The sequence below is a fragment of the Anarrhichthys ocellatus genome, unplaced genomic scaffold (genome assembly GCF_004355925.1).
Source record: "Anarrhichthys ocellatus isolate YVR2014 unplaced genomic scaffold, GSC_Weel_1.0 scaffold20, whole genome shotgun sequence".
NCBI lineage: Eukaryota > Metazoa > Chordata > Actinopteri > Perciformes > Anarhichadidae > Anarrhichthys > Anarrhichthys ocellatus.
Window position 1 is genome coordinate 2,570,332 of NW_022280050.1, and position 23,887 is coordinate 2,594,218.

Here is a 23,887-nt window from a genome sequence, read left to right on the forward strand (position 1 = left end):
TGTCTTAAAGGTATAAATGAACAAAGGTGTGATTCTTAAGCTAAGTGTATCTGACTATCCAAACAGAGTTTGCCCCAAGTGGTTCTAATCTTCTAGCACCTTAAGTTTGTTGTTGTTGTTGTGAAAGCAAGGCAATTATTTGATTTCCCTATTGCTTTCCAGCACAGACGAAAATAGACTAAACACAATGTGATGTTGAACTTTATGTAAGTATTCAGAGGCACTAAGATAAAGATACTTTGTCTTGGCTATACACTGTGCGCATTAAAAATGTATAGTTTACTGTAGCGTGGCCTTCTTTGTGTGTGAGGGTTCAAGCGATATTTGTTTAAGAGGGATGATACACATAGTGGTATTAATTACATATATTATGAATTCCCCCTCATATTGTCCATGAATTATATTTTTTTCTCTCCTCTATATACCTGCAACATTGTCCTGTAATTAATGCGTATTTGTGTAAAATGAATATGTCACTTCATGTTATGTACATCGTGACACAGGGATTCCGATAGAGAATCAGTGTAGTGTTAATAGATTCTAGAATTAATGGAAATACAAACACTTCATATCAGAAATAGACACTGACTTGTCCATATTTGATTAAAATAAATGAGCCAATATCTACTTGTGTATTGTAGCCCTATAGATATTCATATGCTTTGTGTCTGCTATATAGTATGAAAAATGCATTGTGGAGTGTAGCGTAGTCCAGTGTGGATTCAGGCATTAGACTCGCAGGCCGTCCTGACAGCTTTACAGTGTGGAGGGCTGGTGAGACTCTGGAGACCGGCCTGCTGTTATGTGCTGTGTGCTTTAGTCTCCATCTATTCTGCCTGCACTCAACGTGAATCACAATGCATTACCCTCCCGTCGGCACTCTGCTCAAGTTATCAGGCAGCAGACGAAGAGAGGAGAGGAAGCGTGTTTTACTGTTGCAATCATTAGACCTAGTTCAGAATTAGAGTATTGAGCGATCGCTTGTGGGAAATGGAAAGAAAAGAGAATGAAGAGAAAAAAAAGGTGAAGGGAGGAAAGAGGAGAGGTAAAAATGAACCAACTGACGGTGAGCAGAACAACTTCTAATATCGCCATTTCTCCCTCTCATCATAGAGGAGAGCTGGAAAGAAGGGACCTCAAGCTGGGACATTAAATGCTTTCTCATTCCCAGCTGTGCAGTATATGGCACACAGTTAAACTAGCCCGCTGCTATGAAAATGTAGATGTATAGGAGCTCTACATGTACCTCCTTTTTTTCTATATTCGGTTGAGCACTTGGTGTGTCTTTGTCATTTAAATAGAGCGTGAAAGTAAAGTTAATGCACGGTGAGAGTGAAAGGAGAGGCCGGTGAGAGGAAGAAACCATTTATTTCTCCTCTATTTTTTCACCTTTTGATGCGGAGTGACTTTGTTTTCTGCACTGATGAACATTTCCTTTTGATGACCTAAGCAAACCGTTGATCTGAGCTTGATCTGAGCCCATGCACTCTCATTTACATCCCTACTTTATGCAGTGAGGCAATAGCTAATTGCTTATAGATCTGAGATAGCAGTTAGAAGTAGGAATATAATTAGTTTTACTAAATACTAGTGACGATCTACTACAGTCTGCAGATTTTCGTAAAAGTCACTGATACATTCCATTCCAACAGGTTTTCAGAGGGTCAATGGTAGAAATGAAATAAACTTCCTGTTTAATCTTAGTTTAACTTTTCATGCCTGAAGTGACCTGCGTGGTGTTTGTGTATACAGCAAAGTGTGGTCAAGCATTTTCCTTTGTCCATTCTCACCTGCTCCCACCACTTTGTCGATGGCGATGCAGGAGGCATCCAGCTCCTTTGCAAACTCGTGCACAGCCTGGCTCGGGTCCTCATATGTGTGAGGGTCCACATAGGTCCTGATACCCGGCAGACGAACTGCAGCAGGAGAGAGCAGGTTGCATCAGTTCATGACCATTTAAAAATAGTGCCTCCTTAAGTGTGTCCCTACAGCTATATGTCCTCTGAACATCTAATGAGTTTGTAAGGACATATCACCTTGCTAGTGATCAGTTTACTTTTTAAAAACAGCACAAAACAGATTGAGGATAACTGAAGATATGTTTCCACCGAACATTGGGCAACAACGCTTCAACTTTGAGAATGATGTAGTCTTCATATAATTGAGTTTTGGTAAAGAATTTCCCTGCAATCAGAAGCCAGTGAACATCGGATCGTGTGTTAGAATAACAGTGGCTGCAGATGCTTCTAAGCTGAACAATATGGCATATCTCCAAGCCATGATGCACACAGTCATCAAAGTGCAGCTGAATCGTGATACACACAAATTAACTTACAATGACTCACCATTTGTTGTGAGATATATAGTTTAAAACAGACTTAAAATATAGTTTTAAGACAGATAGCTTCACTTTGAAAAAAAGTGAAGCTATCCTTTAAGTAATAAAGTTGTGTTTATTAGTCCCTGTTGGGGAAATTTATGCTGTACATCTGACCCATCCAAACTATTCAGGAAGCAGTGGACGGCCGCAGTTCAGTGCCTGGGGAGTGTGGGGGCCGACACCTGGGTCAAGGTTAAAAGTTCCATATAAATAACACATTGTATATGAATAAAGGAGAACAAGCAATTGAAGAGGCAGCAAGAAAATGGGGAGTTTAATCTTAAACATGTTGTCCCTTTGTGTTGGTCCACATCAGACGTTGTTACTTTAAGCTATTTTACACATTGGTCCAATTTCAACTTTATAAAAAGTCGCGTGAGTGAGACCTTTTGGTTACTGGTCAAAAATGTATCTCAATGAAAATAACTTTTTTTTCGGAGTAAACTTATAATCATAAATATTGAATCTCAGTTCTTGCTGTAACACTGAGGGACACTTGTTCCCTATTTAAATGAAGCCTCCAGGATTGGTTCGCAAATGGACCGAGAAACCGTCTTCTCAACATGGTCTCGGTCCAATTACTGTCTTCTCATATGACCAAATGAACCAAAGTAAAGGGGAAACCACTTCAAGCTTAAAAACAGCTGCTCTAAAACAACCACCATCGGTAAAGATGTGTTGAGAAATCTATCTCTCCGATTGTAACTAGCAAGCTATCTTTAATGTAACTATAGCTAGTTGTACTACTCTGTGAATGGTACAGTGCAGAGAGGAGATATTGAGACGCGCCTCACAAAAACAGGGTGTAGTACTTACAGTGGCCGTTACCAAAGTGCAGTCTTTTCTCATCAGGATGTTTGGATTTGCTGTGGCAACAGAACCTGCCAATCCAAACAGAGAAAGGTCATAAGTAGTGCCACATCACCTAATAAGACTTCACCCATTGGCCCAGCCAGAAGGCTAGCGAAAGTTGTGTGCGTGTGTGTGTGTGTGTGTGTGTGCATGTGTGTGTGTGTGTAATCCCAGCTCTTACAAACCAAGAGAGGATCAGTAAGTCTTATAATGAGTTCTCTCTGAACAGAACTGACTGCCAATTCCAGCCACACACACACACACACACACACACACACATACAGTTCTTAGTTTTCTCTTATACACACACACGCACACCTACATACAGCTTTTCCAGTATATGTTACAGGAATTGCAGAAGAGAAATAGAGGAAATCTTACTTATCTAGTGAAACATCAAAATATATAGTATGCAGCCATTTTTAAAAATACGCATACAATCAACATTCAGACAGCATTGAAGGGGGAAAGCATGAGGATTGCTGTGATTGGAGAAGGAAACCCTCAATGAGAATCAAGTCAAGCAACTGGCGGACAGACCTGCCAATCAGGACGTAGAGCAGCACAGTGAGGAGGATGATGGCCACGGCAGAGGAAATGGCGATCAGAACAACCTGGCTGCTCTCACTGGAGATGGAGAAGGCTGCTGAAGGACAGAAAGCAACAGGTAATGAGCGGTGTTGAACTTCATTCCATAACAAGCTCATGTACACACATCAGCGATCTTTCAGTGACTACTTCACGCAACAGTTTCTGAAACCCAGGACAAAAATTAACATCAATCACCCAGTGGTTTCCAATAACAATGGCTTCATAATCTCACTATTCATTATCAGTTATTTCTCATTAAAGGACAGTATCGGCCCTGTGTCTAAATTTCAACAACAGCAGTAAAGTGATTACGATAAAACGTCTATTCTGAGCTGAACTCACAGTCAGGGCTGGTCTCAAACTGGAAACTGGGGCTGCTAGCTCCATATCCGGCAGCTGTGCGAGCTCTGATCTGCAGCAGGTAGGCGGTGTTAGGCTTCAGACCATTCAGAGTCACATTACAACCCCGAGCACGGAGGATGGTGTAGCTGGTCTCCTGCTCCTCCTGTGAGACAAGGTGGACAAAAGAAGAGAGGGACAGAGAAAGGAATTCAATATTTGTGAGACAGTTTGTTTTTTTAAATACTAAAATTTACACCAAGTTGGAACTATTAATGAATACATATACAATATAGTAAAACACAGTATGCATTATGTGCATGTACACATGTAGAAACCCACACAAACATCTCAGTTTGGCAGCTTTCTTTACAATCTGATGAATTATGTCCTTATTTTATGACTTCTCTCCTACTGATCTCCAGTGATAAAACAACAGGAGGATTTACACACCAGGGCTGCATTCGGCACATTGTTTCCAGATGTGGAAGGAAGAGAAACGGTGGAGAGAAGATGAGAGGACGTAGAGGGAGAAGAGAGTGCAGTGATATTTCCACACTGAGGATAATAGGAGGACCCAATCCAATAATGTGATTTATTGTTTATATATATATATATATATATATATATATATATATATATATATTGTGCGGTAGTATGCTTCATGTTGGTCATGTGTTACTTATATAGATATCCAGCCATCTAGAAAGATATAGATATGAAAAAAGCGAGTGGATCTGAAACAGTATGTATTACTTAACAGTCAGTTAAGTAATTTACTTATTATTAAATGTTTGGTTTATTTTGCTTTATTCATGTGTGTGAGATTATTAAAGAAAACATATATGAAGTGTGATTAAAAGGCATTTTTCAACTTTATTGCTTCAAACAAATCATAATTAAGTCATAATTAAAAAAACAATAAATGTGAAAGTAGAATGCAAAATAAACTTTACATTACACAAAGTAGCCTGTTACTATCAGGACAGGACAGCGTGATATAATTCAGCACCAGAATTAAAACACTTACTTTTTTTTTTACCTTACTCTAATTAAAGAAACAAAAAAAAACATTTTACACAAAATGTTTTGCTTCTCTGTCTGTGCCTCATAACCGTAACAAATTTCTGAGCCAATCCATGCTGAAGAAAGGCTTACAATTACTTGATTACCAAACCAACTCGATGCTATGAAACAAACTGCTAAATAGGGGGAAAATAGGACTAGGCTGATCTTAAATCTTAATGACAACCTATTAGAGATGACTCCAACCATCCTAAAAATGAGCTACATTTTCTGCAACGTAGCCAAGCTCATAAAAATCATCCAAGGCCGAATCGTGTTGAGGCATAGTCAAACCCTTATTTTATAGACCCAGTTATAAAGAGGCATTCATTGGTACGGGAAGTAGCATAAACACAAGTTGACATTCACACACACACAGACACATACACACACAGTGTCCAAAAGAAACCGGTCCATTAATGGAGTGGATCAGAGTTTTATGGCGCACAAAGCGTTTTAAACTGCTATACTGTATGTCTGAGGAGGTAACTGATACACCAGAACTGCACTGGGACAACTCTTCATCACATGTATAAATCTACTCGCAGCTTGTCATCGTTACGCATTCTGGACAGCATGTGATCCCCTGAAAATCACACACAGGTGAGGTACAAGCACCTTTGTGTGTGTGTGTGTGTGTGTGTGTGTGTGTGTGTGTGTGTGATCGAGAGATACAAACAGACAGAGAAAGAAACTGAAGTCAAACACCTCTCTTTTATGCAAACTGCAGCCCGAAAAGTTGTGTGATTGAATATTCAATTGTGTGTGTGTGTGTTTGTGTGTCTCACCAGAACACTGCTAGAATTTAATATGGACTCTGTGCTGCGTTTTACTTTGACAATCTAAACAAAGCTGTAGCAAATTATAGCTTGTATAACACACACACACACACACACACACACACACACACACACATATATAGATGCAAACTCAAGCAAACCCAACAACAGGAGATGTGCAGCTGAAGTCTTGTAAATACAGTGTTTGAGCCAGCATTCCTTCCATCTAAGACTAAATAAACAGGCCAAATTAAAGTGGATCTGAAGCTCTCTCTCTCTCTACTTTTTAGATTGCAGTGATAAAACATGCAAAAACAAATCAGCAAATTCTATTCCCACAAATTCTATTTTCACAAAGTGCACTTGGAAATGCCTTATCGGCTGCAGAGCCCCCTTTAGCTGGTTAAAGCGTCAGGAAGATCGCACAGCCAGCCTGGGGTTTCCAAAGATGAAACACCTCTCTTCTTCTGGAAAGTTTTCGGGTTGGAAATTCCCAAGACTATCACCAAACGTTCCCTAAAATAATTCCCATATATAGGATTCATAAATCGGGAACAGCCCTTGCACTTTGGAAACTTGGGCCTCTGGTTTCACGACCGAGTGACAAAATGGTATGTGTCGGCCAGAAGAGCAGTGCGGGCCAAGAGAGGTTAGGTGGAGTTAATTCAAAATAATTTGTCGCGAGATATGAACCACTTCAGCTTCTAATGTTATGAAACTCTTCACATCTTCACCTTCCTTAAACGGTTTAAATACCAACTAGCCTTACACTAAATGTGTTATTTATTACTATTCATATCCAATAAAAGCAGGAGAAATGCATTACTTAGTAGGATTGCATGAACATTGTATTACTAAATATGATTCCCACAGTAATCGTATCCGTCACTGGTACTGCATTTATATATCTTGGATTTATTCACGTTTGATTTAGTTAAAATGTATCATACATAGTTTCATACATTTTGTTGTAAGTTTATATTATTCTCATTTGGTATCAGTGTAATGCAGCGACTGGCACTCTATCAGTTCGTTGTCTCTTCCTTTTAAATTGAATTGCCACAAATCCATCAGTGGAAATGTGATCATTCCAGTTGTTCTCAAACAAGTATACATTTCATGTAACTTCAGAAACAACAGATGCCATGTACATTGAAGGTTATTTATGCTCTTCAAACCTCCAATGACTGAACTGAATTGATGTGCTATAGCAAATTATCTATTGGATGCACATGGGTGAATATTAAGTCCATATTTTTCTCAGTTGGCAGGAAATCTTGCAAAACTGGTGCATTACTTTGAACAGGAGAAGTCCAACCAGCATTAAGGAGTTACAGTCTAAATTACTTGTGACGATAAATATTTGTGTTCTGCCTCACACTGCAGAGTTCACACTAGAGAAGCCTACACAAATGAAATATTCCAACTTTTAAAATGCCCTTCTAAAGCTTGTCTTTGTCCTGCTTAAAGGTCAAAACAGTCTCGTGTGATTTTAAACCCCATAAATGAAACATGACTGTAATGACTTTCGTTGTCGGCCATTGGTTTAACCACAGGAATATATTGCTCCAAGTAATTCATCTACTATAAAGAAGTATTCTAAGTTTGAACGATGTGTGGTTGTTGGCGAAACGTTCACTTTTCTACATTAAGAGAAGCTAGAGTCATCACTAAATGGCTATTGGATTACATGATAATGTACACTGTGTATGTCTGTTTTAAACTTAAAGTAAATAAAGACAGACGATACCACAAACATTGAAAAGCAGAGCGTCTGGCTGATGCTGCAAATCTGAACATCTTCTTGCTAAAAACTCTTTTTTAATCTCAACTCAAGCTGCTTTTGTGTTCTCTTTTACCATCCTGTTTATGTGTTCATGCAATTATGTCTGCGTATGTGTCCCTAAAAGCCTCTTTCTGTCTCATAAGTGAGTCATGGTGTGGTCTTGGTGTGGGTTATTTGTGCTCCGACTCTTGTCCTCTTTCGGCCTTGATCCATGGCATGCTAGAGGCCCTCAGCGTCCCTCTGCCTGCCACACGATGAGGCCTCTATCCTGGATTGTTATGGGGGGGCCTCCCCTGGTTGTCCCAGTTCGCTCGTCTGCATGGAAGAGCCTTTTGTCTGGGGTTTGAAACCCCTGGGTATGTATGGCTGTTGTAGAGAATCCTCTGGGAACTTGTGTGTTTGTGCCTGTCCCTGAGTGTCTCCAGTAATTCCTGAGAGACGATGTGATTAGCAGGGATAAGCGCAAAGGCCAAGAGATGTTCCATTACAAAACTCTGTCACACAGGCTCTTCCTTAGACTCCAGTATTTCATTCTTTTCCATATCTTCTTTTAATTAATATGCTTTTCTAATCATGTGTGTGCGATCGAAGAAACTACAGCTGCTGAAGTAGAGCTGCGTTGAGCTCTGACCCAGTATCAGTCATTAACTTTTCCTCGCGCTGTTTTCTGTTTGAACTTCTTAGGTAAGGATGGCTGAGCAGGGAACAGAGTTTAGAGAGGAAACAGCTTCTGTCTGCCTACTAATCAAGGGATTAGGGGCCACTGTTGGCATTCAAGCAAACTGGGATCTGGGGAACACACATACACGCACATGCGCGTTGAATCTGCCAGAGTGATTAAACTTGCATCCACGGCTAATTTCACCATCAAATGTCAGCCATAGCACAGCATTGGTGCTGAAAGCCAGTGTAATTCGTTCTGCACTAATTTCCCTCAGAGGAATGAGTGACCCCAGAGACGCAGTTACTGTCTGCCATAAAACGTGTCTCCATTAAGGAGAGGAGGACAGGATGAGAAATAGAGGGAGAGATAAAAGAAAGTGGGGATGAGAGGTAAACATAAGCGGAGGAGTGTGAAGCAAAATAATAAAGACAGAAAGACAAAATAGAAGTAGTGGAGGAGAAGGATGTGGTGTTGGGAAATAGAGATGAAATGAGAGAAGGGAGAGGATGCGAATTAAAAACAAGAACATTTTTGGCTTGTTATAGCAGATACTGGGCAACATCATTCTCAAGCCAAAGATTTGAACCCATTCTCAAACTTCCCGATGTATCAGGGAAGCAGGATTTCAAATTTCAAAACTGATTTAAAGTATCCATCAATGAGATTTTTTCTAATGCGACTTTTCACTCCAACAAGCATATGATTGAGTGGGTCACTTTAAAAATGTCTTCTGATAGAATTACCAATTAACTCAATGTTATTAAAATGTAGTCATTGAACCTAAGGCAAGTAACGCAACCTTAAAGTAATATGTAACTTGATTAATATCTAAATTTTGGATTACCTAAATACCATATATGCAAATAAGAAAACAATTTAAGATTGAATTAAATTAACCTACAAGCAAATGTCACAGTTTGTCCTGTATTATGTCTGCTGGACCATTTGAAGCGGCCCTCTCATTTCCTACAATGACAATTCATCTTCTCACGCTGGGATGGCTCTTGGCAAAAAAAAATAAAATCTTTTTTTTAAATATCCTAATTGTGTAAAGCTTTTTCATGAATATGGTTACTCCCCAAGGCTGATAACAAGACATGGAAAAAATTAGACAATCCAGCAAACACTCCGCTTAAAGCAATAGTTTCTCATTTTGAAAATTAACTTTTCATTTTCTTGCCAAGAGTTGGATAAACAGATTGATACCATGACATGGGATGGATGCCTGAAGTAGGACTCTAGAGAGCATGTTCTGTGGGCCCAAAAATGAGGAAGCTTGAGCGTGCAGAGATTTCTTCAACATATATGCACCCAGTAAGCAAATAACATAGTAATAAAATGCCATCTTTGATGTTAGTATCCTCTACTCCTTAATACATCCATGGGTTACACAGCTACAAAGCTCACAAATTTATACCTTATATTCCATCATGTGTTGGCCGTAGCCTTGTATTGACAAGACAGATATCACAGTGGTATCAATTTATGACGCTGCCTTGCTGAAAAAGGCACACAAAGCAATGCGTTAACAGTGATTATGTTCTGCACCAACCTTTTCGTAGTATTTGATCTCATAGTCGAGGATAATGCCATTGGGTCTTTCTGGCTGCTGCCAGGACAGGGAGACACTGTTCCGAGACGTCTTTTCCTTTCTGATCACTGTTACCGGGGAGGGAGCTGGTTGGGAGACATAGACAGACATAAGAGTGAAAGAGAGAGAGAGTGAGTTCCTTCATAGTGAGGTTCAGTGGAAGTTCAGTCCCCGGTGTTGCATCCTGGCAATTGTCTATGGTTCCTGTTAGCCTAATTCAGTTTGCTGCCCGGTGGGGCTCCATTAAAGGCTTTGGCCAAGGGTTGGTGGGTGGAACGAGACAATGTACACGAATTCAAACACTGGCTTGTGCATATATGCACACACACATGCAGTAAAACGGCTTGTCCTTTAGCGTTTTAGTAGCAACTTGCTGCTCTGCATCTTCTTTTAAATGTGTTTTAATCTGAATATACTATACATACAAACCATCCCTTCCCCGTTGTCCCACTGCTGTCCCTGTCCCTTTTGGTGTGGCGCTTTCTCCCTCACCAATCTTCCCGGCCAATCCTTCGCCCATGCATCGTCTTTCCTCAGGGAGTTCACATGGTCCCAAGTAATTTAGCACATCCCTCTCTCTATCAAGCCCTGCACCCCTCCCTCGTTCTTTCTTGCTCTCTTGCTCTTCACTCCCTTCCTCATTTCCCTTTTTTACTGCTCTCTAATTGCCAGGCAGCTCGAGGGCCAGCCCGGCATCTGAGGCATCGACTTTTAATTTTATTAGACCACAGGAAAAAACATGTTTGTCTTTGAAATGTTTGAGCCTCTCTTGATTGTGATTATATAGCAGTGTTTGTGTGTGTGCGTGTGTATCTATCCAAGCACTCGCGTGTATTTCGGCGGGATGTTATTTTTTCTCCTGTAATGAATCCAGATGGGGAGAATCTGTTTCTATACCCCCTGCTCCTTCTCTCCTCCTCTCCCTCTGGTTCTGATAGCGGGGTGATGCATTTTATTGGCTCTGTGGTTTATGGTGGTAATGATTTACTGTGTCTGGGCCGCTTGGAGGCAGCTTCAAGTTCCTCTCCTCCTTTTCCTTCTCCTTGCGTCTCTCTCTCCCTCTCGCTCACTCCCTGCATGTATATTGCACTTAATTTGCTGTCACTCTCTGTTTCTGTCTGTGGTATAACTGCAAAACTAATACAGCATACCAGGCCCATAATGGCCTTAAAAAGTGGCCTTCAGCATCATTCACCTGTGATGTGAGGGACATGACACAGCTGTCCGAACATTTATTTATCCTGTACAACACTGGTGGACTATTCAAAGTAGTTTATTGGCAGTAACGCTATATAATTCAATGAAAGGAATGCTGAACAATGACATGAAAGCATTGCTGAGATCTGATGTTGGCACACTGAATCACACCTATTCTTCTGGTCTTGTTTTTTTGCAGTCATACTGATGGGTTTTCAATTCAGGGAGTCGCCGGGACCCACAGGTGGTCATTTGAGGGGGTCCCCAATCACATTTGTGTTTTGTGAAAAATTGTCGTGTTTGTACATATATATTTAAAAATAACATTTTGTAAAAAAGATAAACAATTTTTTTTTTCTGAATGTAAAAAGAACGATTCTTTCTGCAAATCGTGTCTGTGCAAGATAGATGTTCAGACGGGAGGAAAATCAACAACCAGGTGAAGAAGTGATTTGCCCAGGCGTGTATATATATACTGTATGTGCCTGTGTTTTCTTCTTGTTACACCCACTCTGTCAAGTTCAGCTGCAGTTCAGACTGTTGATACTAGACTACTCTAATGTGGATCACAGCTACTCTGTTGTTCGCGTAGTTATGACAATGAGTGGAGGGCAGGGGAGGTGGGATAAGGAGAGCTATCTGACAGCACCTTGACAGCACATCTCCTTCCCAGGGAAACACTTAATCCAGCTTTTAACAGCTTTGGCATCTGTACATGTGTGTGTGTGCGTGTGTTTATGTGAGAGAAAGTGTACTATAGACGAGTGGGGCTAGAGCACTGACATACCTAATCCTTGTAAACTCTCAGGGCTGATGGAGGGTGTGCAGCTGCAGGCGGAGATTTTTCTTAGAGAGGGAGAGGACTGTGTGGCTGTGTTGGTATAATGAAGGTGCGTGTCTTCGTGTGTGCATGTGCTTGATATGGAAAGACGAAGATTCATCTCTTGTGATGATCGCTCAAACACTAAAGGTGGTTTTTAATAGTCAGATCACGCACAGCCCTATTAGCATTAGTGTAAGTCAAATCTAATATAAATGCTGATCCCTCTGACTAACCACACAGACGGTTTTTACTAATAAAAGACTCAAAGCTTTTTTTTTTTCATTTTGTATGGTCTTTACTTCAAATGTGTGGCTTTTAATCTCTATTGCCCTTTCTCCTCATAACGACATATGATTTGAGTCCTGTCTTATCCCCAGGCTAGACACATGAGCACGGACTGTATGTGAACAAACACACACACACACACACACACACACACACACACACAAAATCTATATTTACCTCTCATCCCTGCCCTGTCACTAGAGGTAATGTCAACACCTTGTCACTTTGTATACAGTCAGTGTGTCAACACAATTTATCTGTATATTGTGTGTACATACAACCTTTCACATTAGCATATTTATTACACCGACAGGTTACTTCTCAGGGAGTTCACATATGTATGATAGACTGCATCTACCCTTACAGTGTGTTTGTGTTTATGTTTGCCCTTGAGTCTTTTTCCTAGAAAACTGAAAAGGTAAAGCTAAATGGCGCATGCTCATCATCATAATTCCAATCACAATTATGTCTTAATTTAAGGAAATGTGCCATGTCCTGACTGACAGACATGTCCTGCCTCACTGATTACCTGCATATAACCAAAGCACCCACAGTAACCTGCAAATCAAATCAACTCTCATGTTCCTGGGATAAAGCAGCTACAACGAGGTGCCATGTGTGCATTCAAATCAAACAAAGAAAGGACTCGCAACGCTTCACGACATATACTGCGACCACTCTGTTTAAATTCACAGCTAGTGCCATCTGCCTATCATCAAGGATGTGATGGAGCATCTGACCTCGCTGTGTGACAACTTTTAAGAGAAACACCCATCTGTTCACGCTGCTCAAAAAACACCTTCCAAGTGCTAAATCACCTCCCAAAAGTTTGGAGAGAAAAAAGGCGTGCAGAAGCATAGGGAACCATATAAAGAGGAAGAGAACAGCATGGTGTGTGTTGGGTTTGGAAGGATCCTGTTTCCAGATGAAGAGAGAGATAATGATTGAGAGTAAAACAGTAAAAAAAACAAAAACACTGAACGGCAGACACAAAAACATCACCAAGCACAAAGGAAAAGTGTGGAAGAGAACATTGAAGGAAGTGGGGGAAAGGAAAAGAATAAATGGATGTACTACAGCCAGAACATTGCACATTCCTTGCTAGAGTCAGGGATGTCTGAGGTTTGGCGCCTTCTACTGCAGCTAGATTTATTTCACTCTTGGAATTTCACAACACCACTTCCCTTTGCTTTCAAATTCATCTAAAGACTTGATGCGTGGAGAGATATTTGTTTAAAAGATTGATGAGAGCTTTAGGTAACCATCCTCACCTTAAAAGTGTCTGTTTAAAGGATTTTTTTGCATTTTGCAAAAGACATTCGATCCCGGTAGTTAAAAAAGAGAATAGTGGCCTGGGATCGCCTTGTAAATGTCCAGTTCTGATGGTTTGAGTGCATATGTTTGGACCACATAAACTACATGCTAGTTTATTATACGATAAGGATATTTAGAGGGAGAGGGAGAAACAGGGTGCAGTAAAGAGAGATGTATTAAATATTACCCATTTGTTAGGTAGCTACTATTCTTTTTTTGTTGATACACTTGTGGTTCTACCCACAGTTCCATTTAAAATACACTTGCATTCATGCATTAGAACCACACATCCATGTAGAGTATATGCATGGTGTCTGAACTCTTGTGTTGGTGTTGTACTAAACCGCATAGTCTTAAAACCTAAACCTAAGCCAGACTACATCTTGCAAGAGTATGTCTGTCTAAATATGTGAGTGCATGCCTTTATTCATCTATCCATCTGTTGTGATATCTCACCAGCTTGGTTGGTGGTGATGGTGACAGCGGCGTACTGTCTCATCTTGGGTGCCAGCGATGACACACCGTTCAGTGCTTCGATCTCAAAGGTGTAGTTAGTGTGGGCTAGCAGATCTCCCACCGTCACCGTGGTGTTGTGGAGGCCCGTGGCTCTTGGCAGGAAGTGAACATTGCTCCGGCAAGGCTCGCAACGCAGGTTGCCAGCGTTACTGCCGTTAGCGGCGCCCCCACGGCAGCGTTTGCAGAGGACAGTGAAGGTGACGTCCCTGCGCCCGCCGGCGTCTTCCGGCCAGCTCCAGTCCAGGATAACGGAGGTCTCGTTAATGGAAGATATCACATTTCGAGGAGCTGAAGGGGGTCCTGGTAGAGAAGGAGATGAAGCGGGATGGAGGTGAGGAAAGAAGGATGGGAGAAACATTTTGGATTGGGAAGAAAAAAGGAAGGAAGAAAGTAAATTAGTAGAAAGGTGATAGAAGAAAGGGGAAGATAGCAAATAAAGGATAGATTGAAAATAGTAGACTTCAAGTAGCAGAGTGACATTAGATTGATTAGATTTAGCAGCAGTCATCTGCCAAGTAAAATACATACAAGCATCTAAAAGGGGGTTGGTAGGTTTTCTCTAAAACATAGTGATGGCTTTATTGGTTGGAGTTTGTCCGTATTAAAGGCTCACTTTCTTCCCAGGAAGTGAGTTATCCAGGAAGAAACTAGCCATTTAACAGGTCTTTAAAGTGCAAATGTAGCATACCTACTTGGAGATTTTTCAATCAATGAAAGATGTAGTAAATGTTGCAAAATGTATAAAACACCTCTGTAATTGCAGTTTAATTATGGTTGTATCAGGGTTTAGTTAATATCAGTCTGTGTATGTCGTCCAAAATTATACAGTTTTCCTCTCTTTTTGGATCAGTATGAGGAAGAAAAGGGCATGACAGCATCTGTAAAACTCAGGCTGACATATGAAAGTAAAAATTACAAACAGATCCCTCTGACTATTTCCAGATTTGTATATCAAAGCTATGACTGTAATTACATCGGGGAACAAAACACAACTGCCAAATAACTCTGTTGAGAAGTTGCAGGAGAAGAAGGGGAATGGGATTAGCGGATTGTGTCTTGAGATAGAATGTTTGGTTTGGTTTGTTTGACAATTTACTCCCAAACTATGCATAGCTCCTGTCTTGGTAATCTGCATTACAGTCTTTGACTGTGTTTGCGGAAGAGAGAAATCAGAAGGTAGATACACCAAATACTTGAAAATAGTTTCAGTTTAGGGCAGTTCTGCAGCTCCTAAACTGAACAATTTGTCACAAGAAGTTTCTCGAGCTCAACAGTGACTGGTCACATTTTGAATGGCTCCAGTTCTGGAAGTTAGTTTTCCATTCATTCACTCAATTGACGTTTCAGAAAATCCTTTTATAAAGAGTTTGAAGAGTGAAACTAAGCCAACTAACTATAAGTTAATTTTGACCATAAAACATTTGACTATGTGCAAAAAAAAAGGGGAAAAGGTATAAGACTGTATATATAATTATTTTTTGTGAAGGAACTACCCATAAACCATTCCTGATGGCGGCTCGCCGCCTCTGGAAACTCCCCAAAACTTTCAAAACTGGCTCTTGTCTATCTCAAAACAGTTTAGGCAACTGCATGTCTTAATCCTCGCTTGAAATGTTTTCAGAAAAACTTTTCGGTGAAGTATTTTTGTAATATAAGACAAAGTTGGAAATGCGGGAGCAGCACATGGAGCAGACACTGAAGACACGCACCCTCACTAGCCGCTCACGGTCAAGGAAACATTTCCATGGTAACAGAGAGCTGTGTGAAGTGCTTTCCATGACATTGTGAATAACACACGTTCATGCCAAGACTTGTGGCTTCTACAGGAGTATACCATTGTTTCACAATCCCATAGCTCCTGGTAAGTCTACTTTGGTTACGATATTATGGTCAAAATCCCGTTTCAGAATATAAACAGGATTTTTACTTCTGGAAAGTCACGGTTGAGCTCTACTGGAAGCCTATAATGAAATACATTCGAAACAAAATAAGGATACGCTGAAGGGGTAAACTTTGTAACAGGCTACTACTATTCAAACGTACGGCAAAATAACATAATCTATCGTTTCATGATCGTCTCCCATATCTTTCCCAACCATCGATATCAGTGCTAACATTCTAAGGACCTCTCAGTCAAGCAAACAACACCAAATAATTCATCAAGATCTACTGACAAAACTATTGTTCCTTTTGTTAACACAGTGAAACCCTCCTTCGAGAAAGCAGCTTATGAATAGATACTATCATGACCAGTGTCTATTATTAAGAATGCTTATATCAACATACTCTGTGTATTCCTAAAAGTGAGACTGTATGTTCTTTGATAGTAATCTGACCCTGACACGCCTCTGCCTCACCTACACAGCTAACTCCCCACACCACATCAAACTCGTGGACCTGTAATTCATACAAGATATTACCTGTGCAGGCATGCACATGTACACATGCAGGCAATCATACACTAATTCCAAATGTCAAAATAATACATTGAGATAAACATCTGAGATGAATTATGGTGCGTCAGAACAGGGGATGTGTGCGTAATATCCGATCCCTCACAAAGAGACTCATGTATTGGCAATTCTGTTTAGGCACTTTACAGCCTCCTCCGCGTCACTGGAGATCACTACATTTTGAAAAAAAAGGGGATTTTCATGGGTTCTTTCAGCAAGTTTTAGCAATGGTGATGATCAGCAAGGCCGGCCAGCACTTTTGATTTTGGAGGAGGTGCTGTGGGACGTAGGGGTATCCATTGATGCCTTTTTAATTGGTGAAACTGAATTATTGGGGGTAGACATACTATACTTATCTATACACTGTTAAGACAGCTCTTACATAAAAGTCTGTGTTGAATACAGCAGGAAATACAAAACGGATGAAAGTATGTTTTTTTTGTCATTTGTTCGAGTTTATTACTCTCATTTTTCTGCCAACATTTTCAAATTTCCAGAGTCAATTCTAAACAACCTCTATCCCACCGCTAACGGTATAATCACGATCATTATCTTCCAACAACTTATCTATTCATTTGCAGCTCTCGTGTCGCTCAATCTGTCCCAATGAGGTGAAATTTGCCTAGTTGACAAGATGGCATTGAGATAATCTCAACAGGGACCTACCGTGACTGTCGTTCTAATTAGGATTCTGTCTATGGCTGGGGCCATCGATTTGTCTTTTCTGCTGTTCTCAACATGGTGCAAGACATTTCCTTTTCTTTTCTCCCATCCCATTTAGTAACAGATGTATTCATAACCTGACATCAGGGAATGCAGTGATTTATAGTTTTCTGGGGAATGCATTTTGGAAAGCTCGTAGGAGGTATCTGCATCTGCAAACCATTTGCATGAGAGGGATAAAAAAAGAGAGTCACGTAGGGAACCATCTTGGGCAACCATGACTATGGTGACCTTTAAATAAATCAGGAATGTTAACTCTCTTTGTAGTAAACCATTTTTACCGGTGAATTGGTAAGCAATCTTTAACTTCACTATGTGTACGAATCCAACTACAAATGATATTCTGCAAACTAAAAAAACTACAGATGAGAGGAAGCACAAGCCTCTGGATTCAACAAACAGTGTGCATACACAATATCATTTTCGTTGTAGTATATGCATAACAATATGGAGCAAAGACAAACAAAGTGTTCTGCTAAAATTGTTCAGGCTGAAACCATTTCCACCATCATAGGACACTAAAACTCAACAACAGCCAAATGAATGGGTTTCAGTATCTCTTCAAGGCAAGGGTAAGACAGGTTTCATTGCATGTTTTATGGGCTAATGAGAAAAATCCCCCCACACCACATTGGAGGGCTGCTCTGGTCGGATATCAGTGGAAAGGGCGGAACCTGCATCAAATCAGGATGTCACTGACTCCTCATTTGATATATCAAATAGCCCCAAATCTGTAATATAAAAGCACACTTACGGGTACATGCCATGGCTGCAGGGTCTCCCTCAGCACGGAAGTAGTTTTTTTCACAGCCACAGTGCAGCGACCCCTCATGGTGAGCGAAGCTATGAGGCGGGCACTTTGAACACTCCATATTTCCGACAGTAGATTTGTAGAAGCCCGCCCTGCACACTGGAGACAGAAGAACACAGGACAGATGCATGAGTGTCATGCACATAGATAGCTTTCTAATGGCTGCATTCTTTGCCGGTGCACCTACAAGTAAGAAATGAAAGATGGGGATTATTGAATGCACTCACACACACACACACACACACACACACACATACGTAAACAAACTGCAAGAGGACTCAATGTAAATCTGCTGAAACCATTGAGTGCTGGTTAAAAGAAAAAAAAAAGAAAACAATAATTCTCTGGATCGTCTTTGTCTCTATTTCTCGCTCTCTTCATCTCTCAGGAAGCACAACATGAATAATGCAAATTGTCCCCTCAGATAAAAGGACTGTTCTCTTTAAATATCTGTGGTGTTAAATCTGCACTCAGCAGCTCTTTAAACTCCTACTCGCCACAAATCTGTTGCAATATGTGCAAGTAGTGTGACACGCCACCTCTGCAAAGTGTATTGCACGTGTGTGTATGTGTCTCTGTGTAGGAAGGGAGATCAAATGCAACGTTCCCTTTTGTGTTCATCTCACCTTTCTCGATCAATTTAGTTTCATTGCACTTTTATTTCCTCTTGTCTTCTCCTCTTTCACGTTTGTCATCTTATCTAGACTCGATGATGAGATACAAAGCATTTACTGCTCATAGCCAGCAGGGTTTAACACCAACATCCCTGTACTTCAAAGCAATAGTACTTTTACTGCCATTACACAATAACTGCAAATTCAAATTCAATTTCTTTGCTCCTTAGAAAAAAATATATATTAAAAAGTAAAAACTTTCAGATACTCGAGTGCCCATGACTGGAATTGGGTTCCTAATAGCATTAAAAACATTACACACACACACAGTCATGTTTAAGGCAAAATTGAAACACTGTACCACTGTAAAGACACTTGTATAAACAGGGTTGAATGTAGCTCATTTAATGGACCCGTTTTAATATAATAGGAGATGTGTGTACTTGTGCCTGTTGTTATAATAATGCTTGTGTTTTTTTTTGTGCTTTTATATGCTGCCTATGCCTTATGTTACAATCCACGCACACATAAACACACCCACACACACACACACACACACACACACACACACACCTCTACAACATCAAGGACCACAATGGAAGTAAGTCATGTGACTTTTTTGTGTTATCCTGGTAGTTCTCGTACTTGTGCATGAACAGTACATTGGTGTTTCCCGCGACCCTGAGCGGGATGAGCGGTTAAAGATAATGGCTGGATAATTAATGAATCAGATAATTGTTATTAAAATGCAAACTTGGGACTTTTAAAATAATCTGATATATTGCAGGCATACACAGATAAGCAACCTTACTCTCTCTCTCTCTCTCTCTCTCTCTTTCTCTCTCTCTCATGCATACACACACACACACTACATCAAAAAATGTGTAGCAACAATAGCAGCGAGCCAGCAGAATGTGTGGGCTCAGCAGAACGGGTCTGAGAGATCCCAGTGGTGGACAACATTCTTCTGCAAAAGCCAACCCTGCTGATACTACTGCCATATTCATCACTGACACTGGCACACCAAGGTCCCATGCATGTGTGTGTGTGTGTGTGTGTGTGTCTGTGTGAGTGAGAGAGTAATACAAAGTGAAGCACATTTAAACAGCCTAATATAATCCTACTGATGGAATGACAACCACAACACTTGGTGGATAACACAAAACAGACCACCCTGATTGGTAGACATGTCAGGAAATTAGACCTGACAGCCAGCACCCCCAGCCAATCGGGTAAGAGTAACGAGATAACTGCTGGGTCAGCAGAAATGCATAAGAAGCACAAAACAGAAGTGTAGATAAACAGGCAAACATTAGAATGAATTAATTTCATAACAGTGACCATCTGATCCCAGTATTCACAAACAGCTGTTGACAGAGTACACATGCCCCTAATGGTTTACACCTGGATAGCACCAAGCAAAGATCTCTTCACTATATTTATTGGACAGTCGAACCACAGGGCTGGAGTCCAAGTGGATCTGTTTCCATTTGGTTACTTACCATATTTACTAACTCCTGGCATTGGTCTCACTGGGCATAAGAAACTAATCAATTAGGGATGTATTCATATTCACACGGAAAGATTTGTGCAAGATTTTTTTTTCTAAGTCATATTTCTTGTTTTTTTTATTGCACTGCTAGAATAACCGATTAAGAGAAATGAGATGGATCAAGACAATTCACTAATCTCAAAGAGTACAGCTGTAGACAATAAGGTTGCACTTTCCAAATCTGTCCGTGGCTCTCAGCCCCAAGCCCATTGGCTCCTACTGAAGACTAATTATTTCACAAGTCACATGTCACAAATATGTAGATTCGTTTTGAAAAAGGATAAATAACAGCTGGGCATACTAGTTTTCTCAGAAAGTTGTAACAGTACATTTGTTGAGGACCACTTTCAACTGTGGATGAATACACATTTTTAGGATGAGAACAAATTTGTGGTACTGGGAGTCTGTAGGACTGACTACAATCAAACCACTTAGCAGATGCTTAGTATAAGGCAGGAACATGTCGCCCTGGGCAATGGTGTAGCTCATTGCTTTGGTTTTAATTGTTTATGGACAAAAATGGAGGTAATATGACAGAGGACTGTGCAGTATAATTCTTTAGCTTCCAAAAATACTTTCTAGAATAATCACTTTGTTAAAATAACATAATAAAACACCAGACTTATCCTTTAAGCAAGGCCTTCTGCAACCACTGGAGGAACTTAACATCTCATGAGACATGGACGAACGACTCTGATAAGTCAACACTCCACAAACTTCATAAAAACAGCCTCATTTCCCCTTGACAGTAAAAAAAATATACAGGGATTTTTCAGTGTGTAACACAGCCGTGAAACTTATTAGGCACAGAGAGGACCCCATAAACTTTGATGTAAAAATCAATAACCAAAGCTGCACTTACGTTACGAGGTTTTCATACGACAGTATGGTGATATGTTGTATTTTCTTCACCGCAAACCCTAAAAGTATTTTCATAACAGTAGGAAAAGGATAATAAAAGCTGTTTCTTCCCTGTGTGTCTGCCAGGATAAAAAGCAGCTCTGACAGAGGCTGATGGGAAAATCAGATTCGGCTCGCAGGAGGTTAACTACTCATGTACAGGAGAACCAAGTTGTGATACACTGACATTCACCAGCACTGTGTGCAGGGGCATGAGTGGATAGTATGATACCGTGTGTGGTAGTATGTGTGTGTGTTTGTGTCCCAGGAGATGAAACACAGCACCTCTTCAGATGACAGAGTATGTGTGATTAATTAAAAGATGTGTGTGTGTGTGTGTGTGTGTGTGTGTGCGTGTGTGTGTGTGTGTCTGTGTAAAATACCACAAACGGACAGACATACATTTCACAAGAGCATCAGTGCCTTGACAAATAGAGAGAAAATGAAATATTTGCAGAGGAGAAAAAATATGAAGGTTATCCCCCTGAATCATCTTTTATTTATTTTCAAATCAATAACAGCAGCAGGAACAGCATGTAAGGTCTGTATCACCGTATCGCTGTAAGTAGTCCTTTGTGATACACACACACGAACACGCATCCCTCTCACACACAGACAAACATGCATTCAAATTCTTGCATTCAAATTCTCACACAGCCTCAAGGGTAAAGGGTATAACACAACGTCTTGCTACTTTCTACATAATGACAGCTGGAACACAATCTCTTCGTTCACTGTTAAAGAGTAGTACACACTTACATTTACACACACACACACACGCACATGGGCACACGGGCACATGTGCACACGTACAGCTGCAGCAGCCACATGATATGGTGGTTGTAAAATAACTGGGGCTGAAATTTGCTCAATCAATAGTCTAGGTCATGGGACACCCTCATCAATAATTAACGTGACTGCTGGATGGTCCAGTGGTCACATGCAGTCCCTCTACTTTACTACATGTTAGTTGACAACCTGACCTGACCTTGGTGAGACCGAATTTTGTTACCATGCATCTTTTAAAAGGGACGGATTTCAAAGAATCTTGAGACAACAAAGACAATTCATTGTCTAAATTGATGACTTTAAAGCAAAGATAATTCACAATGTTGAGAGTGGTTTTAGAATAGAATCTGTTTGGGATTGGCTTAGAGCTGAACGTTTTACATCCGCTGTCACTGTGTGAAGAAATGACATGAACTTTAGAACCACAAATCCATTACATGATTACAATCTCATCAGAAGCATTAATAAGCCTTTGATAGAATTTACCATGATCATCAGAAAACCATGGGTGAAGATTACACCTAACATGCTACTTCTCACATTACTTGTGTCCTCTTCACCTTGACCTCAAAGGATACGTGTACATTGACTGGTGTCACGTAGGGGAAATGGGAAAGTACCTCTTCCCTTGACCCCTATCTTTGTGTCAGCCTAACCTGAAGCTTCAGATTTGCTCTCCATCGCTCTCTCTTTCCCTCGCTCGCACACTTCAAGGTTCAGTCTAGCTGCAGCCGGAGCAAAGCGCCGTCCCAACAATTGATTTCCTGTTTCCATACCACCTCCACCTCTTTTCTTTTTCAATCCGACAAGATCCCAATGGCTTTCGCTCCCTCTCTCCTCCCCTTCCATCTTCCTCCGTCTCCACCTCCCCTTTCTTCCTGCCCACCCTCCTCCAGTTCTTTTCTGTGGCTTCCCCTTCTCTTTCTTTCACTCCATCCTTCCCCCTTAATTAGAATAGCTCTCTTTGAAATGGAAAAGTTATTTACTTTGACAGCTCAGGCATTTGGCCGGCGGTCTTATCCGGAGCCACTTGTAATGTTACTGGAAACATGGCAACAGTAAACATCGTGCCCCCCTACCATGAAATCCGCCTTCGGTCCAACCAGTAACAAGCTACAGAAATCTGGAAAAGGTCAAAGTCTTTTATGAAACCACGGTACATTTTGATGGGAAGATTTTCCCAGGCTGATAATTGTGTTATTGTTTGAGAATAGTGCACTTTGGCATGACACAGGCACATAAATGAGTAATAACATAGAAGTGCACGCACAGCTACATTTTCATCTATTCATTAATGATGATCTTTTTTCAAACATCTGAATATGAGCCGAGAGTTTAAGGATTGAAAGCTGTATGAAGGATTTGTGGCATATTTTTTCAAATTTAAAGACACTGAATTTTGGCACAAAATATTAAATATCAGCAGCTATCCATGAATATTGTCACCTTTAAATCCTGGATGACCTAACCCTGAGATAGCTGTAATAACAAGCACGCATGTCACAGAAAAGTAAAGACACATTGCTATACTGAGGGCTCCAGTTCTCTCTAACAGACAAAGTGGCACAGACATCCATAAAGCTGAATCACAATCAATTTGTTGAAGCTAAAATGTCCGTAACCCGATAAAATTAAGTCATTTTTGTCAGAGATATAAATGAAAGCAATCATCCAAATTGATAGGTTGTGTCTTGGGGCAAATTGCTATGCATTCCATCTATCTTATGTTAAATTATTTTTTCATTTGCCATGATAATCACATTGGGAACATATTGGAGTTTTTTCTTATGTCAGTTTGGTGAGCCAATGGGCTGTTGCTCGCCATGTCTGAGCAGATAATGATTCTGTACATCTGCAAGTTTC

The 23,887-nt window shown here is 40.5% G+C and overlaps 1 protein-coding gene across 7 annotated transcripts in view; it reads right to left on the reverse strand.

Annotated features, from left to right (window-relative positions):
* epha3 (eph receptor A3) overlaps positions 1-23,887 on the reverse strand; it is an 88,099-nt gene that overhangs the window by 22,234 nt on the left and 41,978 nt on the right. For 5 of the 7 annotated variants that reach the window (XM_031858615.1, XM_031858613.1, XM_031858619.1 and 2 more), the window contains 7 exons: positions 18,113-18,268; positions 14,123-14,482; positions 10,009-10,133; positions 4,166-4,328; positions 3,773-3,878; positions 3,197-3,261; positions 1,791-1,916 (listed from right to left, as the gene is read on the reverse strand). In XM_031858615.1, coding sequence (XP_031714475.1) covers positions 1,791-1,916; positions 3,197-3,261; positions 3,773-3,878; positions 4,166-4,328; positions 10,009-10,133; positions 14,123-14,482; positions 18,113-18,268 — 1,101 coding nt within the window. The remainder of the gene's footprint in view (positions 1-1,790; positions 1,917-3,196; positions 3,262-3,772; positions 3,879-4,165; positions 4,329-10,008; positions 10,134-14,122; positions 14,483-18,112; positions 18,269-23,887) is intronic. The other 2 variants (XM_031858616.1, XM_031858614.1) reach the window with 1 other exon arrangement.